Source organism: Trichoplusia ni, chromosome 3 (genome assembly GCF_003590095.1).
Source record: "Trichoplusia ni isolate ovarian cell line Hi5 chromosome 3, tn1, whole genome shotgun sequence".
NCBI classification, from domain to species: Eukaryota; Metazoa; Arthropoda; class Insecta; order Lepidoptera; family Noctuidae; genus Trichoplusia; species Trichoplusia ni.
Genome location: NC_039480.1, coordinates 137,367 through 164,383, shown reverse-complemented (window position 1 = coordinate 164,383; position 27,017 = coordinate 137,367). Strand labels below are relative to the sequence as shown.

The 27,017-nt window shown below is 36.9% G+C and overlaps 3 protein-coding genes across 3 annotated transcripts in view; 1 reads left to right on the top strand and 2 right to left on the bottom strand.

Annotated features, from left to right (window-relative positions):
• The window catches only part of LOC113492385, a 47,743-nt gene extending 28,918 nt beyond the window's left edge, over nt 1-18,825 (bottom strand). The window contains exons 1-8 of the mRNA XM_026869867.1: nt 18,789-18,825; nt 16,531-18,648; nt 16,306-16,450; nt 15,841-16,009; nt 15,427-15,612; nt 14,840-14,989; nt 13,712-13,804; nt 13,175-13,332 (exon numbers count right to left, since the gene is read on the bottom strand). Coding sequence (XP_026725668.1) covers nt 13,175-13,332; nt 13,712-13,804; nt 14,840-14,989; nt 15,427-15,612; nt 15,841-16,009; nt 16,306-16,450; nt 16,531-18,648; nt 18,789-18,825 — 3,056 coding nt within the window. The remainder of the gene's footprint in view (nt 1-13,174; nt 13,333-13,711; nt 13,805-14,839; nt 14,990-15,426; nt 15,613-15,840; nt 16,010-16,305; nt 16,451-16,530; nt 18,649-18,788) is intronic.
• The window catches only part of LOC113508779, a 50,674-nt gene continuing 42,212 nt past the window's right edge, over nt 18,556-27,017 (bottom strand). The window contains exons 10-11 of the mRNA XM_026891878.1: nt 18,789-18,890; nt 18,556-18,648 (exon numbers count right to left, since the gene is read on the bottom strand). Of these exons, the coding sequence (XP_026747679.1) occupies nt 18,825-18,890 (66 nt within the window). The 3' untranslated portion in view covers nt 18,556-18,648; nt 18,789-18,824. The remainder of the gene's footprint in view (nt 18,649-18,788; nt 18,891-27,017) is intronic.
• LOC113508777 (THAP domain-containing protein 3-like) lies at nt 22,711-24,662 on the top strand. Its single transcript, XM_026891876.1, has 4 exons — nt 22,711-23,249; nt 23,582-23,762; nt 23,834-23,902; nt 24,004-24,662. Exons 1-4 carry the CDS (start codon nt 23,170-23,172, stop codon nt 24,178-24,180), a joined length of 507 nt encoding a protein of 168 aa, XP_026747677.1. The 5' UTR covers nt 22,711-23,169; the 3' UTR covers nt 24,181-24,662.

Genomic DNA, 27,017 nt, shown 5'->3' with positions numbered 1-27,017 from the left:
TATTGTTTTATTTAAATTTGAGATTGTTCACGATTTTTATTTATAGGGCTGTCCGAAGTTTAGAAATGTTATAATTTCAGAATTTAATAGTAACTAGCGAGTTTCACCTTCCCTTTTTATATTCTTTCTAATTATTTAGTTTATAATACATACGTACAAGAAACTCTTTTACAGAGAATGACTGATCTATTATCTGACTTGCCTCAAAATGCCTAAACATCTCCTACAAATTAACGAGTACTAGAAAAAAATGCTTCAAAATAATAATAATAATACTACCTTAAAATGGTATTGTAATCTAATAAAAATAAGGAATTAAAGAATAATGAACTGTTCAAGAGCAAAATAAAACGAGACGCAGATCTCAGGCACGCGAACAGACGGATGCTCAAAGTAACGACCGACTACTCAAGTTCAGGTGTAACGTTATTATAAGTTAATTGATATGATTATCACGCCAATATACTTAGGTTTCACCTTGACATAAAGGAGGGCTGCCAGCAATAACAAAATAAGATAAACTATAATATCTTATGGTTTACAAATACACTTTGCAAGATCGGAATAATATGTATGTTCATAATTTTAAGGACCTTTCTTTCTTTTTACTATAAAATACTTCTGAAGGCTTTTTTAAAGCATCTTCATCATCATCATCCACAGCCTTTATCCTCCCACTACTGGGTATAGGCCTCCTGTTTCTAGTGCCAATTTCTACGGTCCTGTGCTAGCCTCATCCAGAACATCCAAAGCATCTTACTTTTATTTATCTCTATCTTTATAAATATTTTGTGAAATAAACAAGCGCAAGTGACAACCCTATCAATAGGTAGCGACTTAAAAACCGTGGCTGTCTCAATAGACACTGCATGTAATTGTTTGACAACAATGTGAATTATAATTCAAAATTAATAAATTAAGATGTAATGTACTTAATTGTGATTGTTTATCTGTTTCAAAATGCAAATTCTTTGTCTAAACTGCCTGAAAAGTTATCTTACTACGTAAGTTCTTTAACTTATTTCTTACTTGTTTAGAATGACCTTTGAATATAACGGAATGTTAATTTTACAACTTAAATAAATTATGAGATTTTTTCTATTTTACAACAACAATCTAACTGAATTAGTAGAAACGCTGCGATTTTGCGACTGTTTTTTTATTTTTAATGTTGTATGTTATATATATGTTGTAATTATTTATTGTTATCGTTTTTAACTGACTTCACATATTTTGTTTCCAGCGGGCTTGCATCAACCCCCGCACATAAAGGCCATGGATGAGTTTTTGTCAGTAAGTCTGTCATGTTTTGCCATCCGAATATAAATGTTTTGTTTCTTATTTAAGAATATTATCTAAGATCCCAATTTCAATCGCCGTGATTATTCGTTCTTTTTGACAACTAACAGTCACCAGGGCAATTGGCAAAATATTATAATTATCAAAATTGAAACAAAAGCGATCTGAATTCAGTTCACAAATCACGTGCAAACATACAAACGAAGAAATCTTTTTTTTAACTCTAATGAGAGACAAACTCCTTACGAAATAGATAGAGGTCAGGCTATTAACTACACATGTCTTGACCTTCCCACAGTTGTGGTCTGGATAATGACAGGACGCGAGTCGATAATTCGTCGGTAAGCACGACCTAGTTGATGCGTGTGATTATATTCATCCATCTGACGATGCTGAGCTTTCATGTGGGAAGTTATTTCTATTAATAATGTGACACGATATTTATTAACCGTCGAAACTTATCGGTAAGTGAGAAAAAATCTAGATAAATCGTAAATAGATAGAATAAAGGAAGAACAATTTGAATGGTTAGTTTTGAAATTTCAGATTTTGAACACTTCATATTCGACACGTTTTTACTTTATATCGAAGACACCTGACGAAAATAATAGAAGCCTATCACAAAATAACCTCGAAATAAATATACAATATGCAATGCAAACAGTATAGCAACTGAGTAGAAGCTCCATAATAAAGTAATCAGCAATACTAATTTAATGATTCAGCCCTTCATAATGGTGATATATGGAAAATCACATTAGAATATTCGCGAAAACATTACTAATGAAAAGCTTCCATACCATAACTTTTATTGCGTTTGCATTCTTGATATTGATTGATACATTATTATTATTGTAAAGTCATGTAAAAAATGTTTAAAAAAAGCTAAAGATTGCAAACATATCGAGAAAATTTCAAGTACGGAAGACGTGCCAAATTAATTTGCAAGAGGTTTCAAAACTACAATGTAAAGGGAATTTCAAAGGAAGCTTAAATTTAAGACATGTGCCAGCTTGCCGTGTTTTCATTAAAAAAACGAGCCGACAAATTGAAGAAACTCGCAGCTCGCAAAAAAAGCGTCTGACGAATGGGAACTTCCGTTGATGCGTAAAAAATGGGTGAATCGTCCTTTCCATCCCAACTTATAATGAGCGAACGATTACCAACATTCGGATAATCTCTGTAAAGTTCCGTAGGTGCTCCTCCGGTACCTTTCCGCTTAGGATTTCCGTACTTAAAAGGCTTGTAAGATATTTCGCGATGCATACTAATACAGATAATTAACCCTATGCCATAATTGAACAATGAATCACTGGCTCGCCGTATGCGTCGACAGCGGGTTAAATTATTTCCATATTGGAAAATTTGCTCATGTTTATCGCCGATTAAGGACATGGAAATCGATAGATAAAGTATACATAATTATTTTATTACTTAGAATATTGCTTAGAATTATACATTTCCATCCTGGATTGGGAGTAGTCGACCGTTTATGCGTTCATGCGTATGTATGTGTTATTAACTAGAGTTAGCTGAATTCATACTTTTCAACAAAATGATAATCGGAATAAAAGAAAAGAAATCGAATTTTCATTCAAACGCCAAAATAATTCAGTTTGTACAAAACACTCATTTTTACCAAATTAGTGGGTACATTACATTGTGCCAAAATAAAGCGGTTCACGGTCTGATGGGCTCTGAATGCAAATCGAAACGAGCACAGGCGAGTGAAAACCGACAGTTTGAAAGAAAGTAAATTCACTCTAAATGAATTTAATTAACACATAACGTATGATTGTACGATCAGATAAAGTGATAAAACGCCTACTGCAAGTTGATTATAGTTAATTCGCAGATTTAGTAGATGCAGCAATTTTGTGAAACATAACTTAAGTTTATAAGCGATCGATCGGCCCTAGTGAACAGCTGTGTTACTCCCGAGAGAATCAAGTTCCATTTTAATAAATTGATTTGATTCTCGCCAACTCCACAAATATTCTATAAGAAAATGTCGAAATTGATTGAATAGCAAAGAAGTATTTTAGCTTTCTAGCTCGAAAGCGATTCTTATGAGTATTCAACAGGATACAGCTAACACTTTAAATTTTCTTAAACCATTTGTTAAAAATAAAAATCCTTCGTCCGGCCTTCTTAGTCGCCAATATATCAAGAAATCCAATTAAAAGCACATTAAAAGATTTTAGTGTCTTCATTCATAAATATTCAGTCAATGGGCAGAATAAAGTTACGACCGATTCCATCATTTTTAGAATTTTTGGATAAAAATTCTGCGAATCCGAAGATATAGAACAAATGATGTCATGAATATGAACTGTCAACTGAGATAACGTACTACCGGGGAATGGGAATTTGCTGTAATCTTGTATTCCAAGAATTATTTTCGTTTCATTCTGATTTCGTCAGATTAACGACTATTTTTATGTCCTATAAAAGATGAATGTAATAATGTAGCTAATTTGAATTAAGCCTGATGTACACAGGCAAGGCAAACCGTGATACAAGCAGACTTTAATCCCGACGACGCGTGCCTCTGTGAGCAATATGAACTTGTGTGACGAACGGTGCTTGTAGTCCAAACTCAGCAGATATCGGCGACCTGCGTTACCTCATACGCCTTAGAGAAATGATTGCATAGTAGTGATGCAACTTTTCAGTAAGATACAACAACAGACAAATTATTAATGACATTCGGAAGGCATAATTCAATTTAATGCTGTTTGTATTGGATAGGAAGCTGAACCTATGATTAAGTAGGTAAACTAATTTAAATCATGGTAGCCAGGATGTTAAGCCAGCATGGCACGGTTTCAAAATCTAGGCGGTTCTAACTTGAGTGTAAGGTCGTAATAACTTTGATGTGAGACGAGGTCAACTCATGGCAAAACATTTAAAGGGAGATTCCGATCAATCTTAAAGTTGTCTTTGGAATAGGCTAACTATTTTAGATCGATTTTATAGGAATAATTCAAGTCAAGTCGAAGTGGATAAAGCTTCAATTTCAAAATTGAATTATTATGTACACTAGAAATGACTTTTCTATTATATAAGTTACCATCCAACGAAAGGGAAATAATAAATATTTAAAAATTGTTATTTTTATTATATCACTCTATGAACCATAATGATATACATGAAGGCTTTATTATTGCTACTGAACAAATAGTTTTAGTTTCTATGCTCCGATTGGTACTTGCGTACGTTTTGTTTAGGCCAACTGTAAGGCAGTATAATAATATTTCTGCTCTATAAACGCTGTTTCTGGGGAAACTTTAATCATAAATACACGAGATACGACTCGCGATCTAGTTCTTGGAAGACTTGAAGAATATTAATTAATACTATGAAATAATTAATAATGTTGGATAATTAATTAGGCACATCAAATATACTTTTAAGATAATATTAATGTTTTGGGAATCTGATGAAATATGGTCTTGTTGTTTAAGTTACTTTATCGGTTTCTGTTGGTATTTAACATATGTAGGTTAAAGGTAAGTTATAAAATAAAGAAAATACTTAGAAGATATTCTGAGAAAGTCAAAGGGCGAAAAATTTCTAAAAACAAAATTAGATGTGTGGATTTAGGTGTGAACCTATTGCGTGAATGTATATTACAAAAACAAATTACAATTATCTTGCAACATCTAACATAACATGACCTTAGTCAAAGTTGTTGTCGTTCTAATCGCGTAATTATTGACAAAATGTTATTAGCAAAACCGTTTTAGTTTGTCTATCCTTGTATCGGTTTGCACAGTGTAGAATTATAGAATGGCGCTAACGGCATCAGCACTTAACTCCTTTGTATTTGGGCAGAATAAATATAAAACAAATAAGGTTGTGTTCAGATTCAGAAAGTTCAAACGTTGCATTTGTTTTTTTATCATGGAAAAGTCTATTTATGTAATTATTTTTGCGTAGTTCATGGTATTTTCGTCTTAAAGTACATACTAAGCATTCGTCGATGGTGTCTTGAATAAAAAGGAGTTACAAAGGAGTATGTTAAAATAGCAACAAAATACATAAATCGCCATTAAACTTTCATGTTTCGTGTTACATAAATCATGTTCATCAACGCGTGAACAACGAACGATGCAACAAAGGGCTCAACCGTGGACTATAAACAAAAACCATGTGTATAAATTGTATTACACAACGATTTATGTGAACTAACATGTGTAAAATGGCTATTTTTACTTAACTTTAAGTTACCGTTACATAAGCACCCGTACTTTAGTTTAACCTTAATGGATAACAGAATAATTACCAATAGTTACCAGACTTTTAACGTTCCACTTATAAATTTGACAGGTACCCCATTACCACGTTAGTGTTGTACAGAGTCAATCTAAAGCTCACACTTAGCACTTGCCGTATCTGAACAAACGTTTAAGATAACGCGGGTGGTAGTATTTGTGTATGCCATTATCACGGCTAAGATCATTTGTTGAGGCATAATGTGTTTTGATAAGGGCTACCGAGTTACGAAGCGTTAGAGGGTTATCGTTCGTGTGGCGATAACAAAAGAAATGCGGGGTCGAGCGACCTTTGATTGTTTCGTGTTTGTTATCAGTGTTAGGTCTGTTAGTCACATGTATGACCTAGGATGATGCAGTGTGGTCTGGTGCGAGACCACCTTCATACTAAACATGAGTAATGTTAGAGTTTTCTGAAACCACGTTTTGCTTAAGTAGGAAATTGTTTTCGTTTCATGCTTAAGATTATGAATCTTTACATCATGGTTATTATGGGTGCTATCACGCTATCCTCAATCTTAATATGAGTTTAATCGCTTTGACTTTTGATCTGGTCTAGGAGAACATCACTTCAATTTTATACTTAAGTATATATTTTTACGGAAATCCTTACTTTGGGAACCATTCTTATACCATACTAGAGCCAACTCCTCAGTCTTTGCGCAATTCTTAAAAACTAATTTACAAAAGCTGCAAGAAAGGCTAACAAACAATAACAGAGCCTGAAATACCCTTCATTGTCACTCTACAGATATTCTGCTGCCGCCTCTTAAATTTCAGTGGTATAAAAATAAGACGGAGGTCCAGACTGTAACCGGGCAGTGTTTTCCACCACTTTGGTTAAATTGTTTAAACGTTGTGGTTTTTTAGGCACTTTTAAAACGTTTCAACATTGGCTCAAGCAATTCCAAAATATCATTCCTATGCAGAAAAACCGGCAAGACCACCTCTTTCCTGACACGTAACAAAACTATACATATAGTGATAGACGTAGTAGTTTAGTATTATTTCACAATAAGTTGGAAAGGTATTCTACCGTGTCGACACCGTAATTAACGTGAGCACGTCTCACTACTAATGACTTATCAGCATTTCTTTCAGTTTAACAATTACGTTTTTGTGTTCAACCGGCAAACGATAAATGGATGACATTTACTTTTAATGGTAGATTGTTAGCTTTAAATAGAAGACGGAAGTTAAGTCCAAATTCATTTACACTTCAGGACAAACAAATTGATACGCGCAGTTTTATATTATCACTAGCTGACCTAGCAAATGTTGTTTTGCCTAATAAGTTATTTCTAGTTGTATGTATTTTTAATGCCACATTATAAAAAAAAATCGACCAAAAAAAAAAAGATTTTTTTTAGTGTGAGCAACCCTTAACACTTAGGGGTATGAAAAATAGATGTTGGTCGATCCTCAGACGTACTGAATACGAATATAAAATTTGGTAAAAATCTGTAAAGCCGTTTCGGAGGAGTACGGTACCTAACATCGTGACACGAGAATTTTATATATTAGAAGATATTGTTGTTGAAAATTGTTTAAATAAACAAGACTTTTACAAGTGAGGTAGATGTAGGTAGCTAATTATTTGCGTAATAGTTTTTATTGTTTAACTAGAGGACTGCGTAAATGGATCTTATATTTTCAAATCTAGCCAAGTATCCCATCACTAGCTGTTGCCCGCGACTTTGTCCCCGTGGGTAGAAGATATAAGTTATGATTTATACCTGCCCTATTTTTTTTTCACATTTTCCTTTGTACCTTCGCTCCTATTAGTCGCAGCGTGATGGTTTATGGCCTAAAGCCTTCCTCGATGAATGGTCTATTCAACACAAAAATATTTTTTCAATTTGGACCAGTAGTTCCTGAGATTAGCGCGTTCAAACAAACAAACAAACTCCACAGCTTCATATATTAGTATAGATTAATTAAGCTAAAAATATTGAAAAGAAAAACATCAAATATGCACAGTAATAAAATAAATAACAAAAGTTCAAAATATATCACATAATCTTGAAAAAAAAAATTGTAATTCAATTAAAATGAAACGATGTGTAGCAGGTATTAGACGTACACACATATAGTTGTGAAACAGTCGCTACTGAGAACGAGGAACAAGTGCTTTATAATGTGTTCCATTTATTATACTTATCAAGGAACGTCAACTTGGTTCCCTTCCTGTCGTTACAAAACTTTACAAATAATTACAATTACTTTAAAGTTGAATCACAAACGCTTATCTGTAAATAATTTAGAGTAATTTAGACTACCTAAATATTGAACAGCTATAGGAACAGTTAGTTTTAGAAAACGATAAAGACATTTTGTGATTCCTTTTGTATATTGATTGTTGACGTTAAGCAGGTACTCAAATGAAATCATCTTTGTATACGGTTGCGTAAAAATTAAACATACATTTTCATATAAGGGCATGTGGACCTAACGGGGACATAAGGATTTGGGTTATCAGGGTTGTCAACCTGCATAATAGATTTCTTATAAATACAAATAAATATGACGATGACGGTTAAATTATTTTTGGAAAGTCTCGACGTACTTTAAAAATAAATATTTCATGATATAAAAATAAAGTTAAAATGGTTCACAAGTCACACCCATACGGTATAAAACGGTATTGAGAATAAAACAAACAAAGACAAATGCATAAAACAAGTCATCAAAAAGCTCTTGAGCATATAAATAAAATTGACAGAACTAAAGTGACTCACATTTATGTCAGTTGAACAATAAATACAATCACGTGCCAGCCCTATCTAATATTAGAAACAATAAAGGCGCGAGGAAATGCAGAGTGCATTTAAAAGCTTCATTACGCCTTGCACAAGTTAATTTTACTGGTTTTATTCATACAAAGGAGTATAATATAATAGAGAAGTACGTCTATAAAGCAAGCAGATCCTTTTTACACGAGGTGATACATGTCTTAAATTGCCGCCAACTTTTGTGTCTAACAACGCATATGTATGTAAAGTCAGTAAAAAAAAGCCGTGGACACTGATATTTGACAAATACTCAACAAAACATTAATAAGATAGTTTGTACTTTAACATAAGAAACAAAACACCAAAATTGTAGAGGTCTCTGAACATGTATTACTTACTGTTCGTAAATATGACATTGTTTAACAACTTTCGTTGCCAATCGCACTTACGAACTTCGATAATTTTGTCAGATTTGCGTTGCCGCGTGTACGAATGCCTTAAGATTTTCCTGTCGCAAATCACTCGGGGGGCTTACGCTTTTTATGGATTTGAAATTACCTGTTACGCGGACTGGTTGCGCTTTCAACTAATTAGATACTTGTTGAATATATTACCTTACTTTTGTGGTTCTACTAGGGTTACTCGAGCTTCGAGTGATGTTTTGTCGAGACTTGACGTTACAGTTTTTTTGCTTTAACCCGGGGAGTGAGGAGGCTACGCGTCATTTACAATACTGTTTATTAGTTAAATTAAAGTAAAGTAGTTGTGTATTACGAGCTTAATAATTTATATTATATTTTTTAAATAAGAGCTCTTGTTTTCTAAATACCGATGGGCAAATTTTAACTTATTTTCCTCACTCTACAAATAATTTGATATTTTTACCCTATATTAATAGCCGTTTTAATTAATTCAGTATCTAAATTGATTGCGTTATTTTTAGACGTACACGGAATATTGACTAACGCATTCGAACTATTATGGTATGTAAAAGTAGAATAGAATATTCTTTATTGTACACCATGGAAGTACCTTGGCAACATTAATTTAACCGACGACTCCGATCCTGGAATCCGAAAGTATGACACATAGAGTTTAAATCTAGTGTTGCATGACATCATGTAAGTGAGTTACCGTGGTATTAGCAATCAGACGCAATTAAACGCACATAATGAGGGAACCGCAAAAATACTTTCATAAATTCATTAAAAAATCAACTTTAAATCCTATGGCATATGGAATAATGTTGATATTTTCGAGATATTGCTTTGTTGGTGTAAAAAGAATGCATCATACATGCAGGCGAGGGCTCGAGGCGTCAGGATTAATTTGCAATAATTAATAACCGGCCGTATCGCAGACGGTAGGTACAAACTGTAGTTAGAAATACTAGGCATACAATTTTATTGCTTTCCAAGAAAAAAAGCAGAAACCGCTTTTAGAGTAGGCAGACAATAATGACGCAAGAAATGAGAAACTGTGTTCTAAAATGATAAAATAATGTAATTCTCATGAACGCAAATATACTCAATGAAAAATATAAAAAATTGAAACGATGATATTTAAGAGCACAACTTACCTATTAATTAAGCTTGGATAAGAGACCCACGCCCTACAATATTAACTGTAAGGAGATTATATGAAAAAATAAAGCAGTTTCATTTGCGTAGTATATTTTGCTCGCTCTTCTCCATGGGAACGAGCGGTAGCTTCAATAGGAGACTGACCGACAAACTGACACTTTAGATTTTAATATTGTAAAACTGGTCTAATTAAATATAGAATTTGACTTTTACGAATTGAAAAATTTTAATAAGAAACGAATATAAAATGAGTCATTCAGTTTATACATTTAAGCAGATAACATAAACACACTTCGCCCAATGAAAACATGTAATTATTGTGCAACTGTCATTTAAATAATGCTGCTAATAATTTACTGGTACCATAATTTTATATCACTCGATTGAGAATTTTATTCCTGTAGATATAAGGGTTAAAATGAATTACGATAAAAATGTATTTATAAGCTTATTTTTATAAGTAGGCACGTCCGTCGTTCGACCGCAAAACTACGCTCGAATATTCTAGGAACCATTCGTTTTACCAAAGTCGTTTTAGTCTTCAGAACATTAACAGTAGCAATTTGAAAGTACCTAGCGGTCCACCACACTATAACTTTAATTTAGTTTAACAGTGGTCCACCGCGAAAAATAAGGAAATTAATTTTATGCCAATTCCCCAATGAGGGTTGTGTACAAACAGCAACAATAAACAAATCGGTTGGGTGGCAAATAAATTCTCAAATTTATTACGCAATGATTTCTGATCAGAGTCATTAATCACGTAGTTTTATGAAATAAAACTTTTACATTATATGCATGAAATTTCGTATGCAGGTAGCTGACACCTTGGATTAACAAATAGGGTGCTAACACCATTAAAGATTGGGAATGTTCTACAGCTATAGCTGGCGGGCTTAGCCCTGAGCTAAAGCTAGTTAATAAAAAAACAGTACTTCCAGACGAACACCATTCCATACATATTGCATATTTCATATTTATGAATTATGCTGCACGTCGCATCATCGCATCATCCTGCGCATGATTCATTCAATAATTACAAATTGCACAAACATAATGCTAAGTTATTAATGATATCTGTGAAGTGCGAGGCCGTGTTAATCTTTATTGATTCCGTACATTATAAGGCTTATTTTATGGTATGTGTTACATTTTGTAAGTATAACATTCTTTAAAAGAGTATAAAAGAAAAAGAAATGGGAACCTGGCTTCCAAATATTAGAAACAGAAACGGCAATCCACAGTGAGCTGGTACTGTGATCAAGCCTTCCATTTATGGGAAGAAGGCTTGTACCCAGCAGTTGTATATTTGTAGGCTGGTATTATTATCATTACCTTTTCATTGAGTTATCATTTAAATTTTATTCAAATTTAAACGCTAGTAGTATGGCCTCTTTATACGAGATAAAATAAAAATATTATTTTAAAACGGAACTTAAAAAAAATTATAACTATAATACCGCAATTATTTATGTTTGAAAAAAAGACAAATAAAACATGATGAATTATTCAAATAAGGTATTACGAATTTTCCCAAATGCGTTTGGAACAAGATAATGAAATCATTCAAACTATCGAAAACTCTAAAAAGTACCATAAAAGTTAGAGACGTGAGAGTCAAATGAATTTCCCAATTCTAACAAGAGAATTGGACCAAACTAACTGTTGACACACCTAATTATGGTTATACAGTCAGATGAATAGCATGTATGAATGTATGCATTGGCAAACAGACTGAGTGGCACCTAGCCGCCTACTGGCCGGTAACGAACAGCGCGAATTACATGGTATTACAAATGTATTAGTGAGTAACGCGTATAACTATCGTGTTTAGAACTACAGTGGCTATTTTTTGGTCATTTGGGACAAGTTTTATGCTAGGGAATTGGAGCATTTGTTAATAAGACCTATAGTCAAACATATACAGTGAAATAATAAGTTTTTTTTTTTGTAATATAATTGTATGATTGTGATGTTTATTTATAAAATGATTTTAAATCAATACTAAAGCTAAGCTAACGTGTATTAAACACGTTTCGTACATTTTTTTCTTTTTCTTGGAATAGTAAGTAGTGCGAGTGTACAGATGCTAGAATATTAATACAGGCTAACTTAAAGCTCCTACATCGTCCAGTGCAATGATGAATTCTATACTTTTAACGTTTTGGGGGAAAATCTGTGAATGGTTAACTACTGGTTGGTTTACTTTTCTATAAATTAATCTACGCTCTCTACGCTCCGCGCTAACCTCAGCCCCTACTTAATAACTATTCACCTTGCACTAATATTTAAGTTAATACATCGCAATTAGCATATAAAGACTTAATTCACTGTTATTTACCTAGTATCGACCTAGTATTATCTCGAGTTAGACGTTATGATTACGGGCTAATATCGTTGATTTAATTACGGACTAGTACCCTTTTTAGGTAGTTTTATTACCCGGCCTGTATAATATTGTAATCTGTGTTATTTAGAACCTTATATCGTATATGGTATTATATTCATAACAATATTTTTTATAATCAGAATGAGGGATTTAAACAAAGACAGTTTTAGTTCTAAGACCACTAACGCCATCTGTTGGAAATATTGGTAAACTAAAAATTCGTGAAGGGATATTTTTTTACCGTCAGAAATTTCTCTTAGGTTTTTGTTGTTTGTTAAACGTTTAAACAAAAAGTGTTCTTCTTTCGTTGTTTATTTAGTTGCCTGTCGCAGTTTCTTATTGGATTTGAATTGAAAGGTTAAAGGTAAGTACCAATATTCCGAGTTATATGTAACTTATGTAAGGTAAACACTTGTAATCGGTTAAAATACTATTAAACATAACACGCCTCTTTTGTCATTTTCAAGTGGAATGTAGGTATAGATATAAATTAATAAATTCGTAACTTACGAATAACTAAGGCGCTTTGTAAATGGAACAAGCATTCCAGCAACTAGCAACTGACAACTATCACACCGGATAGCGAGAAATTGCAAATCGAAATTTAGATTCAAATAATTGTCAACGGTTTCCAATTGCTGTAATCGATGACGGTAAAGTTAGTTAATAATTACCGATACTCAAAGTTGCTGGTTTAATCTACTATCAATCACAAAGCGACAGACAACTACCTACACCACACCCTCCCCTTTTCCCTCCCACAAAGTTGCTGCAAATTGCCATGAAATTACAGCAACCGCAAACGTAGTCGAAACTTTAAAACAGTTGCTAGGTGCCTTGATTCATGTAGTTCCACGTGCAAAGCCTGTAAGTGTGTCGTCTTAGCGTGTGTACCTGAGCAGGCAGGTGAGCTGCACGTCGTTCTGGTACCTGGCGAGCGCGGGCGGCCCCTCCACGCGCACGCTGTTCACCTTCTCGCGCAGCGCGCCGCCGCAGCCGCAGCGCTCGCGCAGGATCGACATTATGTTGGGCTGCCGGAGGAACGCCACTACCTGCGAGACAGATATACTGTTGAAAATTTATGTTTGATTGTTGAAGATAGCTTTTGGTTATTCATAAAGGAGTATTTTTTGAACAAGAAAATTGGACAAAACTTCGCACGCTCACCGCTCGCCATTTCATAAATGCTCTATGCAATCAAACGGCAAAAAAACAAAAAAAAATAGTTTTAATAATTGTCATCATCATTAGCAAGATACAGGCCATTACTAGGCACAGATTTCACCCTAAACTAACAATTCCTTACGAAAAAGAACTTTATAACATGCACGGAATGGACCTAATAATTTTTAAAGCGGTTGATTGGGATTACGAGAAAGCAATGTTGCTTTTATTTTGCAAAATTTAACAAAACTGCAAGCGTAATTTTACCTTATCATTATACGCAACGGGAATTTCGTGGTGCATGTTCTGCGCCTGCGCATCTGCAGCTGATAGCGGTGGCCGAGGAGGTGGAGTAGGTGCCTGCATAAACAATCAACATACTTTAGTCATGTTTCCTGTTAAGTTCATTTTGACCATTAACATTGACAACAAAATAAAAAACAAAAATCACAAATACAATCCAGGCAAAAAGAAAAATAAATAAAACCAAAACGAAAACAAAACAAGCTCGGACAACACAAACAAACAGGCCAACGAACACATTTGAGTGCACCAAACATGCTAGGACAACACAATAGTAAAACCATGCTATGAACAAAACAATGAAAATGCTGGCAATACATACACAACAATGAAAACAAAAAAATCGCCACTAAAGAAGAAAATAATAATGGATAGGTACGGTTCATGAATTAACAATCAGTGAACAAAACAACCGAAAAACAGACTACAATTACGGTGAAAATAGATTTGCATTTGAATGTGAGCTATGTATGTATAAAAATATTACTAAAACATATTTTTTAAGTGTTTCCAGGAAAGTTAATAATTGCAAACTCTCTGGCTTGCTTTACTTAATGAAAATTATTCTTTTTTTTTCAATTTATTTGTTTAACCCTGGAGCTACGAAAAAATCTCAAGGAATTTTAAGGACTGCCAAATCAGGGCCTTAACCTCAAAAAACACAAATTGACATGTAAAAGTGAAATAAATTCCAATACATTTTGCAACAAAAAAAACAGTGCAATGACAAAGCAAAACAAAACACAAAATGCGTCTAAAAAACAGAATGACGATGATGGAAGGCGCGTTGTAAGTTATAGGTACCGGCACGGATTTTGAGGGCTGACCTTCACGTGCGCAGAAGTGATTTTTTGAATCCCTTTTGCGGTATGAAGTGGATAAAGTGCAGTGATTGGCCCGCAGCGCATCGCGTCATAGCCGTCATGAGTGATTGGTTGAAATTCGTTGTTTGCTGCACGTGCATGCACCTCAAGACGGCCCAAGATTGGCGTTTTATTTTGTCATGAGTGTAGGATGCGCAAAGCGATCTCTACTCGTCCGCCGAGCGCTCAAGATCCGTGCCTGTAGCTATAGTAGGTATGGGTATCGGACCGGCACGTCGGCGAGCGGGCGGCGCCGCTGCGGCAGGAGCGGGGAGTAGACGCCGCCGCCCAGCGCCGCCGCGCAGGGGGCGGGCGTCGCGCGCGGGACTCGCGGGTCGATGAACGTGGTGCGACGCATCACGTGGTCCACGAAGAAACGCTGCCGTCATACATATTGTCATACTCAACACTAAGGAGATTCCATGTCAATTTCATTTTGCGAGGGGTACGACAAAGGTACATGTATCGGACGATAACACATAGTCATTTAATACACTGAGACGTCCTTAAAAAAAAACGAAATATACGTATACTATATAGTTTTTGTTGTCCAATTTCGAGCAAAGGCCTTTCGCAAGTTTGCGTCAGAACACCCGATCATCTGCTTTCCGCACCCAATCCAATCAACAATCCTAACTGAAAACATTATGTCAAGAAGGTATCCATATTAAGACCTGTAAAATATATTTAATGTTTTTCTTGAGTAGAGTAGACACTCCACTCCATATCAACTGTAGAGATAAGAGAGTTCGTTTTCTCCCTCAAATCTGCTTTGGATGAATTTTAGTAATCTATGGCATCCTAAACCTGTCTTACCTTGCCATTCCTGTCGAGCTTGGTGTCCCATCCTAGCGGCAGGTCCCGGTTAGGCTCGCTGAACATGTTGACGAGTGCGACCAGGTCCCGGTTGTGCTGGTACCGCTCGAACGACGTCGTGTCGCGGCGTATCTTGGAGATCATGTGCTTCAGTGTGGAGTTCCCGTTGTATAAGGCGGACGCTTCCTGCAATAGAGGAAACACTGTGATAGTTTTTTAAATGTATTCATTCATTCATATCCATTAAATTTAACCATTCCGAGGTCAAAGCGTGGTGATTTCTGTGACGATAAACGTTCTGCTAATTGTTACGAATAACGAAAGCTCTAGTTGTGCTTTGAGATTCTTTAAAGCTTTTTTATGGGACTTTCTACTGCTGGACATAGGCCTCCCCATATGCTGCCGTGTACTGACCTGGTTCATGTGCAGGATGGAGTAGAAGTCGGGCCTGGCCAGGAAGAAGGCGGCGGGGTGCGGCGCGTGGGGGGCGGGGTCGGGCGCGCGCGAGCACGACGCCGCGCACGCGCCCGCCTCCGCGCCCGCCAGCTGCGTGCGCGTCATCGTGCGACGGATGGACTGGTAGCTGCAGGGAGAACAAGTAGACCGTCAGACATAAGTTCACTTGAATAACGAAAAGATAGCAATTTTTCCCCCAAAAGTCTAAGGCCTTGCAAGTATTTGGACGATTCATAATGGTTCTTAAAACTAAAGTATGATATGGTAGGGTGTAGTAAACTAGACCCAATACTAGGTCTGGTGTAATGTACGTCATTTGTACACCTAAGCTGTAAAACTGGGGTATCTATCCATGAGTACACATTGAGCTACTCAGCATGTACCTACACATGAGAGGGACTACATTTAATGCATGGTACATACCGGCGGTCGAGTTGCCGCCGCTGCACTTCAGGCGCAGGCGAGCGCGGCGCGGCGCCGTTGAGGCCGGGCCGCTGCCACGTCGTGCTACGGTTGATGTGGTCGATGTAGAACACGCGCCCGTGGCTGTCCATGCGAGCCTCCCAACCTGAAACATAAAACACATGGGTTGACAAAAATATGAATTTGTTAGTTTAGTTTTTCAAATCTTAGAGAAGGTATACACACCTGCAGGTAACGGTTCTTCGCATTCAATAATCCCTCCGATCATATTGGCCGGAAAATCTCCCGTTAAAGCCATTTGTCTTGAAGCTCTCTCTGGTATTGATGGTAATCTTATTCCCGCCATATGCCGCAGTGGCGTCGGTGACGCAACTGCGTTGTCGTTATCATCAATATCTTCCACTGGTCTCGGCCTCCTCAACACTACGTCCTCAGGAGGTCCTGCGTGTACTATCGTAAAGTGATTGCTGTTTACAAATTCCATGTTTGGCGATCTGATTTCTGAAGTTCTTAGTTCATTTGTAAACTCGACCATTTCGAAGTTCTCCGAGTGTAGCCTGTCGTCCGCGTCCTGCACGGGCGGCGGGTGCAGGTCGGGCGGCGGCGCAGGGCGCGGGCGGCGCGCGTGGTGCGTGGGCGTGGGCGGGCACTGCGGGCCCGCGCCGCCCGCCAGCGCCGCCACGCGGGTCAGCACGCGCGGGTGCGGCCGCACCGGACTCTCCACGCTGTTCGACTTCTGAGGCGAATGCTTAGGCGTGCCCTCGCATCCAAGATTCTTTAGCAAGTGCCTAGGTAAGCTAGAATGTTTTGGCGTTGACGAGTCGCAAGAATGTTTCCGGCTCATCATCATAGTACCCACACTAGGCATCATTTTATGTGATTCATCGACAGGTGATGTAGAATGTGATGAATTACAAGAACTTTGACCATTTGAACTGTCAGTTTCTCTTGACATAAATGGCTCCAACTGAGATGAGTTTAAAAACGCCGTCATCATTGTAGGTGTTGCACGTCCTGAGTTTTGCCTCGTAAGGGGCTTGTGCCCTTTTAATACTGTTATTTCTTTTTCTTCAATTTGATTTCTGTTATCATCTTCAAACTCAGAATGATTACTAATATCATTTATGAATGTGTGTTGAGCTTTCTCTTCAGACTTGGCTTGGTTTGGCGTTTGGCTAACAGCATCGACCACGTCTTTAGGAGGACTGGGCTTGTCTCTCCGCGCGAACGTCGTCGTTATGTAATTATCAGGACCTATATCTTTTATAAACAGTATCTTACTCCTACTAACGCTAGGCGCGCCATCAGGTACATCTTTTGATCTCTTCTCTTCATTTAACCTAGATAATTTCATTGATGAAATAGTTGATTCACACAAGCTGCCATCAGTTTCTGGTGTCGCTAAAGGCGCAACATTTTGTCCACCTCTCCAAAAACTGGCCGTTGATGAAGTTGCTATTTGATTGCCCGAGTAAAATTCGCCTGGTTTAAAATCGTTAAGCTCTCCTTGTAGGGTGGATGAGTTGGTTATGTTATTGTCCGTAAAGAATTGTTCATCGGTGTCTATCAATTCAAAGTTGAACGCGTCTTCTGGCTTTGTTAATTTTTTTGGCTTTCTATGTCGTGGTACCTGTGGCGGGGATAATGCGTGCATTCTCTCGAGCGGTTTATGCGATTGTCTCGGCGGTAAGGGTGGTACTGGAGATTTTTCAGCCTCACTGGGCACAGTCGCACTCTCTACGTCGTAAACGAACTTCATTATTTTGCAAGGATTCTTTGGTGACCATATTTTATAATACTCTGTGCCTGGAGAAGTGGGCGAGTCAAAGCCGCTATTAACTATAGATTTTTTCTTGACGCCATTAAGGGCTTGCCCGCCGCCCGTGTCTACCGGCGGGGGGCACTTCTTCTTGACTCCTGATGACGTCGGTCGGCAGTCTGTTGCACTTCGAGATTCACTATTTACATTTTGAGATTCTTGGCTTAAATTACTAACTAGAGATTTACTAGGATCACATTTTGTTTGTTCGAGATTGTTCCCGTTACTTTCTAAAGCACTAATTGAGCATTTGTTGACGTTATCGCTGAGATGTTTGATTTCGTGACTGGTGCCGGGCACAAACTCGACGCGGGGCGGATTCTCCGAGTTCATTTCGAAGCTCTCGTTGTTGTAGGAAAACGGCGACACCTGGTCGCCGCTTCGTTTCCTGGACATTCCCTCTCTGAGTCGGAGAGGCAGTTTCTTGAGATCCACCTTGAACCGCGCGGGAAGAGCGGATGACTCCGCTGCGCACTCCTCGCCTTCGCCATTGTAGTAACGAAAACATAGCAGTTGTTCACAGTCTGAAACACCCAATTAAAATGGTCAAAGCACTTAATTAACAGGCACTAAATAGTATTTAAAAGAAGATTCTCTTGGAAGCTTAAATTCAGAATTAATACTAGCATGATTTCCAATAATTAGATATAAATATAATAATTACCTTCATAAGGTTGATTAGGCTCATCAAGAAGCCACATTATGTCGCCGCTGGCGCATCCGGTAGCCGGCACGCGCCCGACGACGCCGACGTTGCCCGCCGACTCTGCAACGAAAAACAACTTTTTGTTTATAATCATACGTTTAAAAAAGCAAAAAAGTAATAGGGACCTAAAGACAAAAAAAAATACAAAAAGACGGAAGGAATCACAAACCTTTTTTATGATATTAATATGAAACACTTCTCAGCCATGTTATCTTAGTTACCTACATAAAACTTAATATGAACGTTTCCAATCAGATGCATATTCAATGAAGCTAATTTGCATACGGGCGTAAAAATAAAACAAAAATCATCAGGTCGATGTTAGTGAAAACAAAAGCAAAACTGACGCTGGCAAAATCTCATTTAGAGGTCTTGGCCGGCGGGTACCAGCATGAAACACAAAACGTGCGCAGGTGCAAAAGAGTCGACAATAAAAACAGACAACAAGTAAGGCGAGTACATCGAAGTTACAGACCTCAGAGAGAACCCTTTGCTTTTTATCTAACAAAAATCAAGCAGGCGTAGGCCGGCTCCGCTCAGTTCGACTACACAAGCGCATCACAAATTATGCGCCCGACGTAATCACCGGATGCGGGAGTCGCCCGCACATTTTATGCGAAATAATCGAAGCCACCGAATTGCCAGTTAATTGGGGAAACACGGCCATAAATTTCACGGGGGCAAATTGATTCCGCAAGTAAATTCAGCAGCCCCTGGCCGGCTATTACCATATTTTGATTGGCATAATATACGAGCGGACGGTTAACATCTTCCTGTCGCTGATTAAGTGTTCGATGCAGTCATAAATATTGGAACTTAGTGCTATGTTAGTGTCGAACATCGAATCTTGACTTTATTTTGTACCGCACCGACGTCCTGTCCAAGAAAACAACGAGATATCTGCACGGAAAGGAAAGGGCGCGTCGTGGAGCAAATACGCAGGCGGATACACGTAGGACAGGATAAATCGCAGTATTATCTCGAAACTGTTTCCGTTTGGAAATAATTACCGAGCTCTACAGGCAGAGGCAAGATCGATCGCTGTCATTACTTTTTTGTTAGGAACCATTTGTTAGAAGTTTTTTGGTTAAAGACATTAGCAGATAAGCACGTAGCCCTACATGTTAAGGTTTGTGTGTTTATCGGGTTCATGTAACTTTGAGAGTGGTGGTGACTGAGCGTCGCCGCCGTGAAGTCAGAGTTCACACATCATGTGTAGATAGCGGAGTAGTCGTGGACAGTGGCGTGACGCGAGCGGTGACACAGAGGGCGTCTATTTCCGGGCGGTGACGCAACATCCGCGCGCTTCCGTCCGCAGGATACGGGAGGAGATACAAATGCCGCGACACGCCACAGATCAACTGCTGCGCTTCCGCGGGATTTGCGATAAACTCATATATCATAATACGAGGATGACTACGACGTAGCATGTAGGCTAAATTATAATCGTTGAAAAACTATATAGTATAAAAGTGATAGTAAATGTACACCGATGCTAATAATTATCCGAAATACTATTGTTTCTTTCAAAATCTCTAGACTGCAAAACGAAAATAAAATATTTCTTGGAAACTAAGCGGATGACAAAAACAAATTCCAGGCTTATCTTAAACAACTTATTTATAGATATCTTATTGAAACACTCATCAATTTTCTAAGAGGGTGACGAGGGAGAGAAATATTCAAATCAGTAGTAAATTTCCGTTCATTTTCGGGAATAGAGGATCATATTCATTAACATTATAGATTATAAATAAAAATGGTGTATAAACAGCAACATACATGAAAAGGAAACATCTGTTATTCACTTCGCTTCCCGGACTTCAAAAAAATGCCTTCTGATGTATCGGTAGTACGAACGTACATATTTACAAGCTTCTTGCAGCGAATACGGGCGATGACGGAATTATAAATATTTGCTATATTGAAACTAAGTGCACTACGGGAGTCGGAAATAATAAACAGTATCTGATACACCTCGCTCACTCCCAAAACAGTTCATAGTCCAAATTCCTTAAAACTAAGACGCATTTCGATCGATACCTATCTAGATGTGAGACGTAGATGTTACGAAATTAATAAAGTAATTTGAAAATATTATTTACTGAGTTTGGACAAGTAGTTTAGCATACCATTGTACTGAACTTAATTGTAATGATATCTACTATTAACATACTAACTAGGTACTGCAACTTTATTTACAAAAGATCAGGTCATCAATTTACTTTCAAACAATCAAAATCCTATATACAAATAGAAACGCCCAATAAAAAAATAATTACATGATTTAGGTATCAACTGTAACCTTTTTCATTGACATTTAAATTAGCCGTTCAGGCTACACAGCATGCCAAAGTAAACATAGTCTCTAGTCTATTCAGGTAAAAAACAAGTGATAAACAAATTAGCGTGTGGTTTAATTTAAAATTCATACAGACAATTACATGAATCACGATTAACGTCATTCGAAGGTGTGCATAGATGATTACCGTGCGCGTGTAACAAGTGCAAGGGCAACGCGGACTATGTGTCACCTAACACCGTTTGGCGGAAGCCAGCAGTTAAACTAAACGACGGTCATTCCACGACCCCTTGAGCACATCTGTCACTTTACGCCTACGCCCCAATGTTTTAAGTGAGTTTTTTACACGACGACATGATACGTCTTGAGTGGTGCCATCGGTTTCACACGATGCGTGTCAGTCGTGTATCCTCGATTTGAGTAAACAATACGACTGTCAGTGATGCTGACAGTTGCATGTATGCCACTTGAGAACTTTTTGTCTTTGAGAGGCAAGGGTAAAAGGGCTTCAGTTTTTTTATATCGCGTTTGATTTTATACGAACAAAAATAACAATATTTATGTAATATATAATAGCATTTGATTCTGATCCTGCCGGCAGTTAAACTACTTAGCGTTGACTTATGGTTAATCTATCTATGATGTCATTTACACTGATACACATCTGTCGCCTCAAACTACGAATAATCACCATAATCACATTTTTTATCCAACCTAAATATAGACGAAGCTCTCACCCGTATCCTTCTTAAAATAAACGAAATTACATTTCGAAGTGAGGAAACGACAGTTTAAAGGGGTCGACTCGATGACAGAGCCCCATTAACCAAGTGACGATTTGACAGTTTCACGACTGTGTTTAGAAATGTCGACGAACAGAGCTTTGTTTCCAGTTCTCACGAATACCTTTCAACGTATTAACAACTCCTTGTTTGACGAGAAGATCTTAAATCTGTTATGTGGTTGTCAGGACAATATCTACACATCCTTTAAGATTTTTAGCTGTCGGTATATTTTTTCATTACGTGTCGTTCTTCCATCTACAATATGCCTCTACACGTTGCTCGCTTGCAAAACCAATTCATACTAACCTATCATAATAATAGTTCGGTTAAATAACGTTCCAGCAATGTGTCAGCAATTATGTTTAGTTTAACTTTAAGATTTTTGCAAATCGAATTGAACCATTCGATTTTATGAAATAGCAAACAACAGTTACGATCAAATATATTGACTTCAATATTCTCACAAGAATGGCGCCGATACTCGTGCGTTACTAATAAGTGAAAGTATGAGTGTAAGAACTCATTACAAGAAATTGAAACCGTATCAATTGAGCCAAAACCGGAGCGAATATTCCAAATGAGTGAAGATTTGAGGAACCTACGCCTGCCATCATAAAATTGGCCGATGGTTTATACTTATTTAAAAATTCTTTTCCGTCCATTCAAAAGGTCCATTAAGGACCGGTTAATTTTACGAGTAAAGACCACTTAAAATTCCAAAGGGTGGACACAAATCGGCTCGGATATTAAATGGTGCAGACAAAGGGCTTGTCTGTGTCCATTAGCACCTACACTGATAAGTTACGCTGACATTTACCGTCTGTCAATAAAATGAAGAAAAACATTATTATGAACGCATATGACCAAGCTTTAGCAAGTTGAGTACGATTCCGAACAGAAACTAATTCTTAGGATTACTAACCATTCACAGGTCTGTCTTAATTGACTTTGGAGTTCCATGGAAGGAACGACCTCAACTGGCCTTCATTGATTTTCCGCTGACCATATGTAAATCCGGCGTGACTCATTAGCGTCTAATCGCAATAGTAGAATGCGCGTACGCCGAGCAAAGACTATAAAACCTCTTGACGGCGCATCCAGTGCTTTGACGTTCGAAAACTATTAGTATTTTGTCGCCTATATAAGCTATCTGTATGAGTGACCATTTTAGTTTGTGTCCAAGTGTTAGACCTGTGCGCACGCTAAATTATCGTAAATTGTTAAAATTATTTTGCAATTAAAACGCATTAAAATGCCTTCTTGTGCGGTGAAGTGGTGTGGGAAACATTCCAAGACATCGAGTTACAAAAAGGATGGTATAACTTTTCACCGGTAAGTAAGCAGAACGATTATTTTATTTATTTTTGTAGGTTATACGAGATCTGTATGTGTCAAGATAAAATGGATGGCGGGTGACAGATGCAAAGGTGCAGAAACGCGCGTTTATGTCTTTTGGAAAAGTCTCTTTCTTTCATTAGTCAATTCTAATGCGGGTATCTCTTTCTTCCAATTTGTAGGTTTATCGTAAAAAAATAGTGCTGTTACTTTTAGCTGAAGTCAATTCAAACAAATATCGATAATCACAAAATAAAATTTAAGAAAAATTATATGAAGAATTTCATTACTATTTTGCTCAATTAATTAAGTACATGTTTTCATTTTAGGTTTCCGAAGATTCCGGAACTAAAAGAAAAGTGGATGAATAAAATTAATAGGGAAAATTGGTTCCCAACGAAATACAGTGCTGTCTGTTCAAGGCACTTCACACCTGATTGTTTTGAGTATTTAAAACAACGTCGCCGTTTATTTAGTTCAGCAATACCAACAATGTTTCTACCAATTTTGGTACGATTTGTTTTATTGATAAAATGCTAAGAAAAGTCAAAACATAAATATAAAACATTATTTTATTACAGGCTTCACCTTATAGTTTGACTGAGTCTAATACTAACGTACCTGGGCCTTCGCATCACAATACCGGCCAAGTAAGTTGATTTTTTTTATGATAGGTCAGTGGATTAAATTTAATGTAACTGCGGTTGTTGTACCCGATATTTATTATATTTATATATTATTATATTTTCAGAGTTCAACAATGAATACCAAAGTAATAGTAGACCCAGAAATTGGTGAGCTCAGTCCACGAAAACGCAAAATGAAACGACAAATAGACCATCTAATATATTCTCTAAATAACAAGAAAAAACATGTAAAGAGGCTTCAAGACAAAAATAGAGTGTTGGTAAAAAAAATGCGAATCTAAAAGAAATTTTAAATACATTGTCTCAAAAATCTTATATAACCGAAGAAAATGAAAATATTTTATCCTGCATAGGTGTACAAAATCGAGAACTAGTTAAACGTCAAATACTTAAATCTAAAACAGGACATATGCCAAAACTAAAATACTCTCCAGAATTACGAGCGTTCGCTTTGACACTGCATTTCTATTCGCCAAAGGCATATAATTTTGTAAGAAAAACATTTAGTACATGTTTACCAGCCACGAGCACGCTCAGAAAGTGGTATCAGTCGGTTGATGGTAAACCAGGGTTTACGAAAGAGGCGATTGATGCCATTAAAATCAAAGCGACAGAATCAAAACAAAAAATTTACGCTACTATTATATTTGATGAAATGGCTATAAGAAGCGGAGTCGAATATCACCCCCAAGGCCGGAGGTATTATGGCCACGTTAGTTTCGGTACCAGCTTGGAAACAGATTGCCAAGATGAAGCCAAGGAAGCACTAGTATTTTTGTTGGTACCGATCAACGCTTCCTGGAAAATTCCAATTGGATATTTTTTTAATAAATGGCGTTAACTCTGAGCAGAAAGTGGCTCTTTTAACGGAAGCCATTCATTTAGTAGAAGAAGCTGGTGTTGGAATTAAAGCTGTCACATTTGACGGTTGTCCAGCGAATTTGACGATGGCCAAAAAGTTAGGCTGTTCTTTTGAAGGTAGTAATTTCAATACTACCTTTAAAAACCCCAGCAATGATGATAAAATTGCAGTATTTCTAGATCCGGCGCACATGATAAAAGCTAATAAGAAATGCGTTCGAGTGCTATAAAAATTTTCAAGACAAACATGGTGAGACCATTTCCTGGCAACACTTGTAAATTTACATAATTTGCAAGAAGCAGAAAATTTTCATCTTGCTAATCGCATCAGAGCAGCTCACATATTTTTAAAAGTAAAATAATGAAAGTGAGCTTGGCTACCCAAATTTTTAGCAAGAGTGTGTCAGATTCACTCATGTTTTGCAAGGAAACTCAATTTACGGGAATTTGAGCAGGTTACACCCGACAGCACGTTTTTTGGACTTGATAAATGACCTATTTGATATCCTAGACTCGCATACCACGGTTACGGCCTGAAAAGGGCGGTAAATGTTGAAAATGCAACCAATGTGCTAGTAAAACTTAGGGCTTCAAAGATACTTTATTAAACTTGTCTACTCAGATAAAAATAAAAATACTGATCAAACTGTTCTACTCATAAAATCACCAAGATATACTGGATTTCTAGGATTTTGTGTATGTATCGAAAGTGCGATATACCTTATCCAGGACCTCGTTGTAAATCCAAACTACGCATTAAAATACTTACCACTCCACAAAATCAGCCAGGATCATTTGGAGCATTTTTTTGGAAGTGTAAGATGTCATGGGGGTTCAAACAATAATCCCAGCGCTCGACAGTTCGAGAGTATTTATAAAAGCTTCTCACCTATGACAAATAAGAAATAGCGGCAGTGGAAATTGCTCTGCTTTTACATCAAATGTCTATTTTGCAATGTACATCACAGTGGATCGTATCAATGTCACAACACGATACAGAGACCTTACAGACACACATGAAAAGTCAATTGAAAGCGAAAATGTAGATTTTCCTGAACTTGAAGATCTACACACGTTTCAGAATTTGGTGAAAGGGTTCTTGAATACATGGCCGGCTACACCGTCCATGCATTGATAAAGAAATTAAAATGTCAAACGTGTATTGGAGCTTTGATTGGCTTAGAAAATGTTAACTCCTTACAGTACCAAAAAGATCTAAATAAGAACAAGTTACTTTATGGTTCCACCACCGTTATAGAAATTTGTCGCCGTTGTGAAATGTACATAAAGAGGGCGATCAAAGAAAACGGATCCAAAGTACTGCCCTCAAAATGTAATACAGATTACTTCATCCGATTAGTTATGAAATCGTTCATCGGGAAAAAATTATTCCCGGAAATATTATTTCATCAATTTGAAGTAGAAAGCTCTAATCACTTGATTGATTTAACAAAATGCATAATCCAAAAGTACGTAGACGCTCGATTGTCATTTTTAACTAAGCACAATCAGGACCCTAAAGCTTTTATACGCAAAACTTACACTAAACTTATTCATTTTAAAAATCAGTAATAACTTATTTCGGTTTGTTCATTAATATTTAAATTCTAGTTTTTCGTTACCACCACCTTTACTATAATATCATTTTGAGAGCGTCAGAATTGTGAGTGTTTTTTTAAGAACTCTTAATTAAATCTCTTTGGCTTTGAAAGTTTTGAAGGTTTGTGTTTGTTTGTGTCTTTAAAATTAAAAAAAATACGGTTGGATAAAGTTGATTAAACATTTTATTTTTGTTTGGTGTATCATTTTTTATCCTAATGGTACTACTTTACATACCTACTGTGCACATTACCTACCACCACCTACAACCACATCAAGTTGCATATCTATTTCACAACCTCAATAATAAGGGCCGTTCTAGTACATTTTGCACATGGCAATTATAGATTATATGAAGTTTTTAACAAAATCACATTTATACATTATTTTATTTTACCATCATTACCTTTCATTTAAATAGGGTATTTCTACGACTATTTTTGTATAGTCGAATTAAAAGAATCATAAAGTCGATTTATCGATATCGATTAATTTGGAAAAAAATTATTGAACGGCACTTTGCAGAAATATTTGTACTGACATTGTTGCATTAGCCAATCACAAGCGCGCATTTTTCTTCACTCCCCGACCCGCTGTTGTGAGTCGCGTTCTTAGAAGAAATAAGCCTATCGGCTCTCAAGTGGTTAGATTCTCTTTG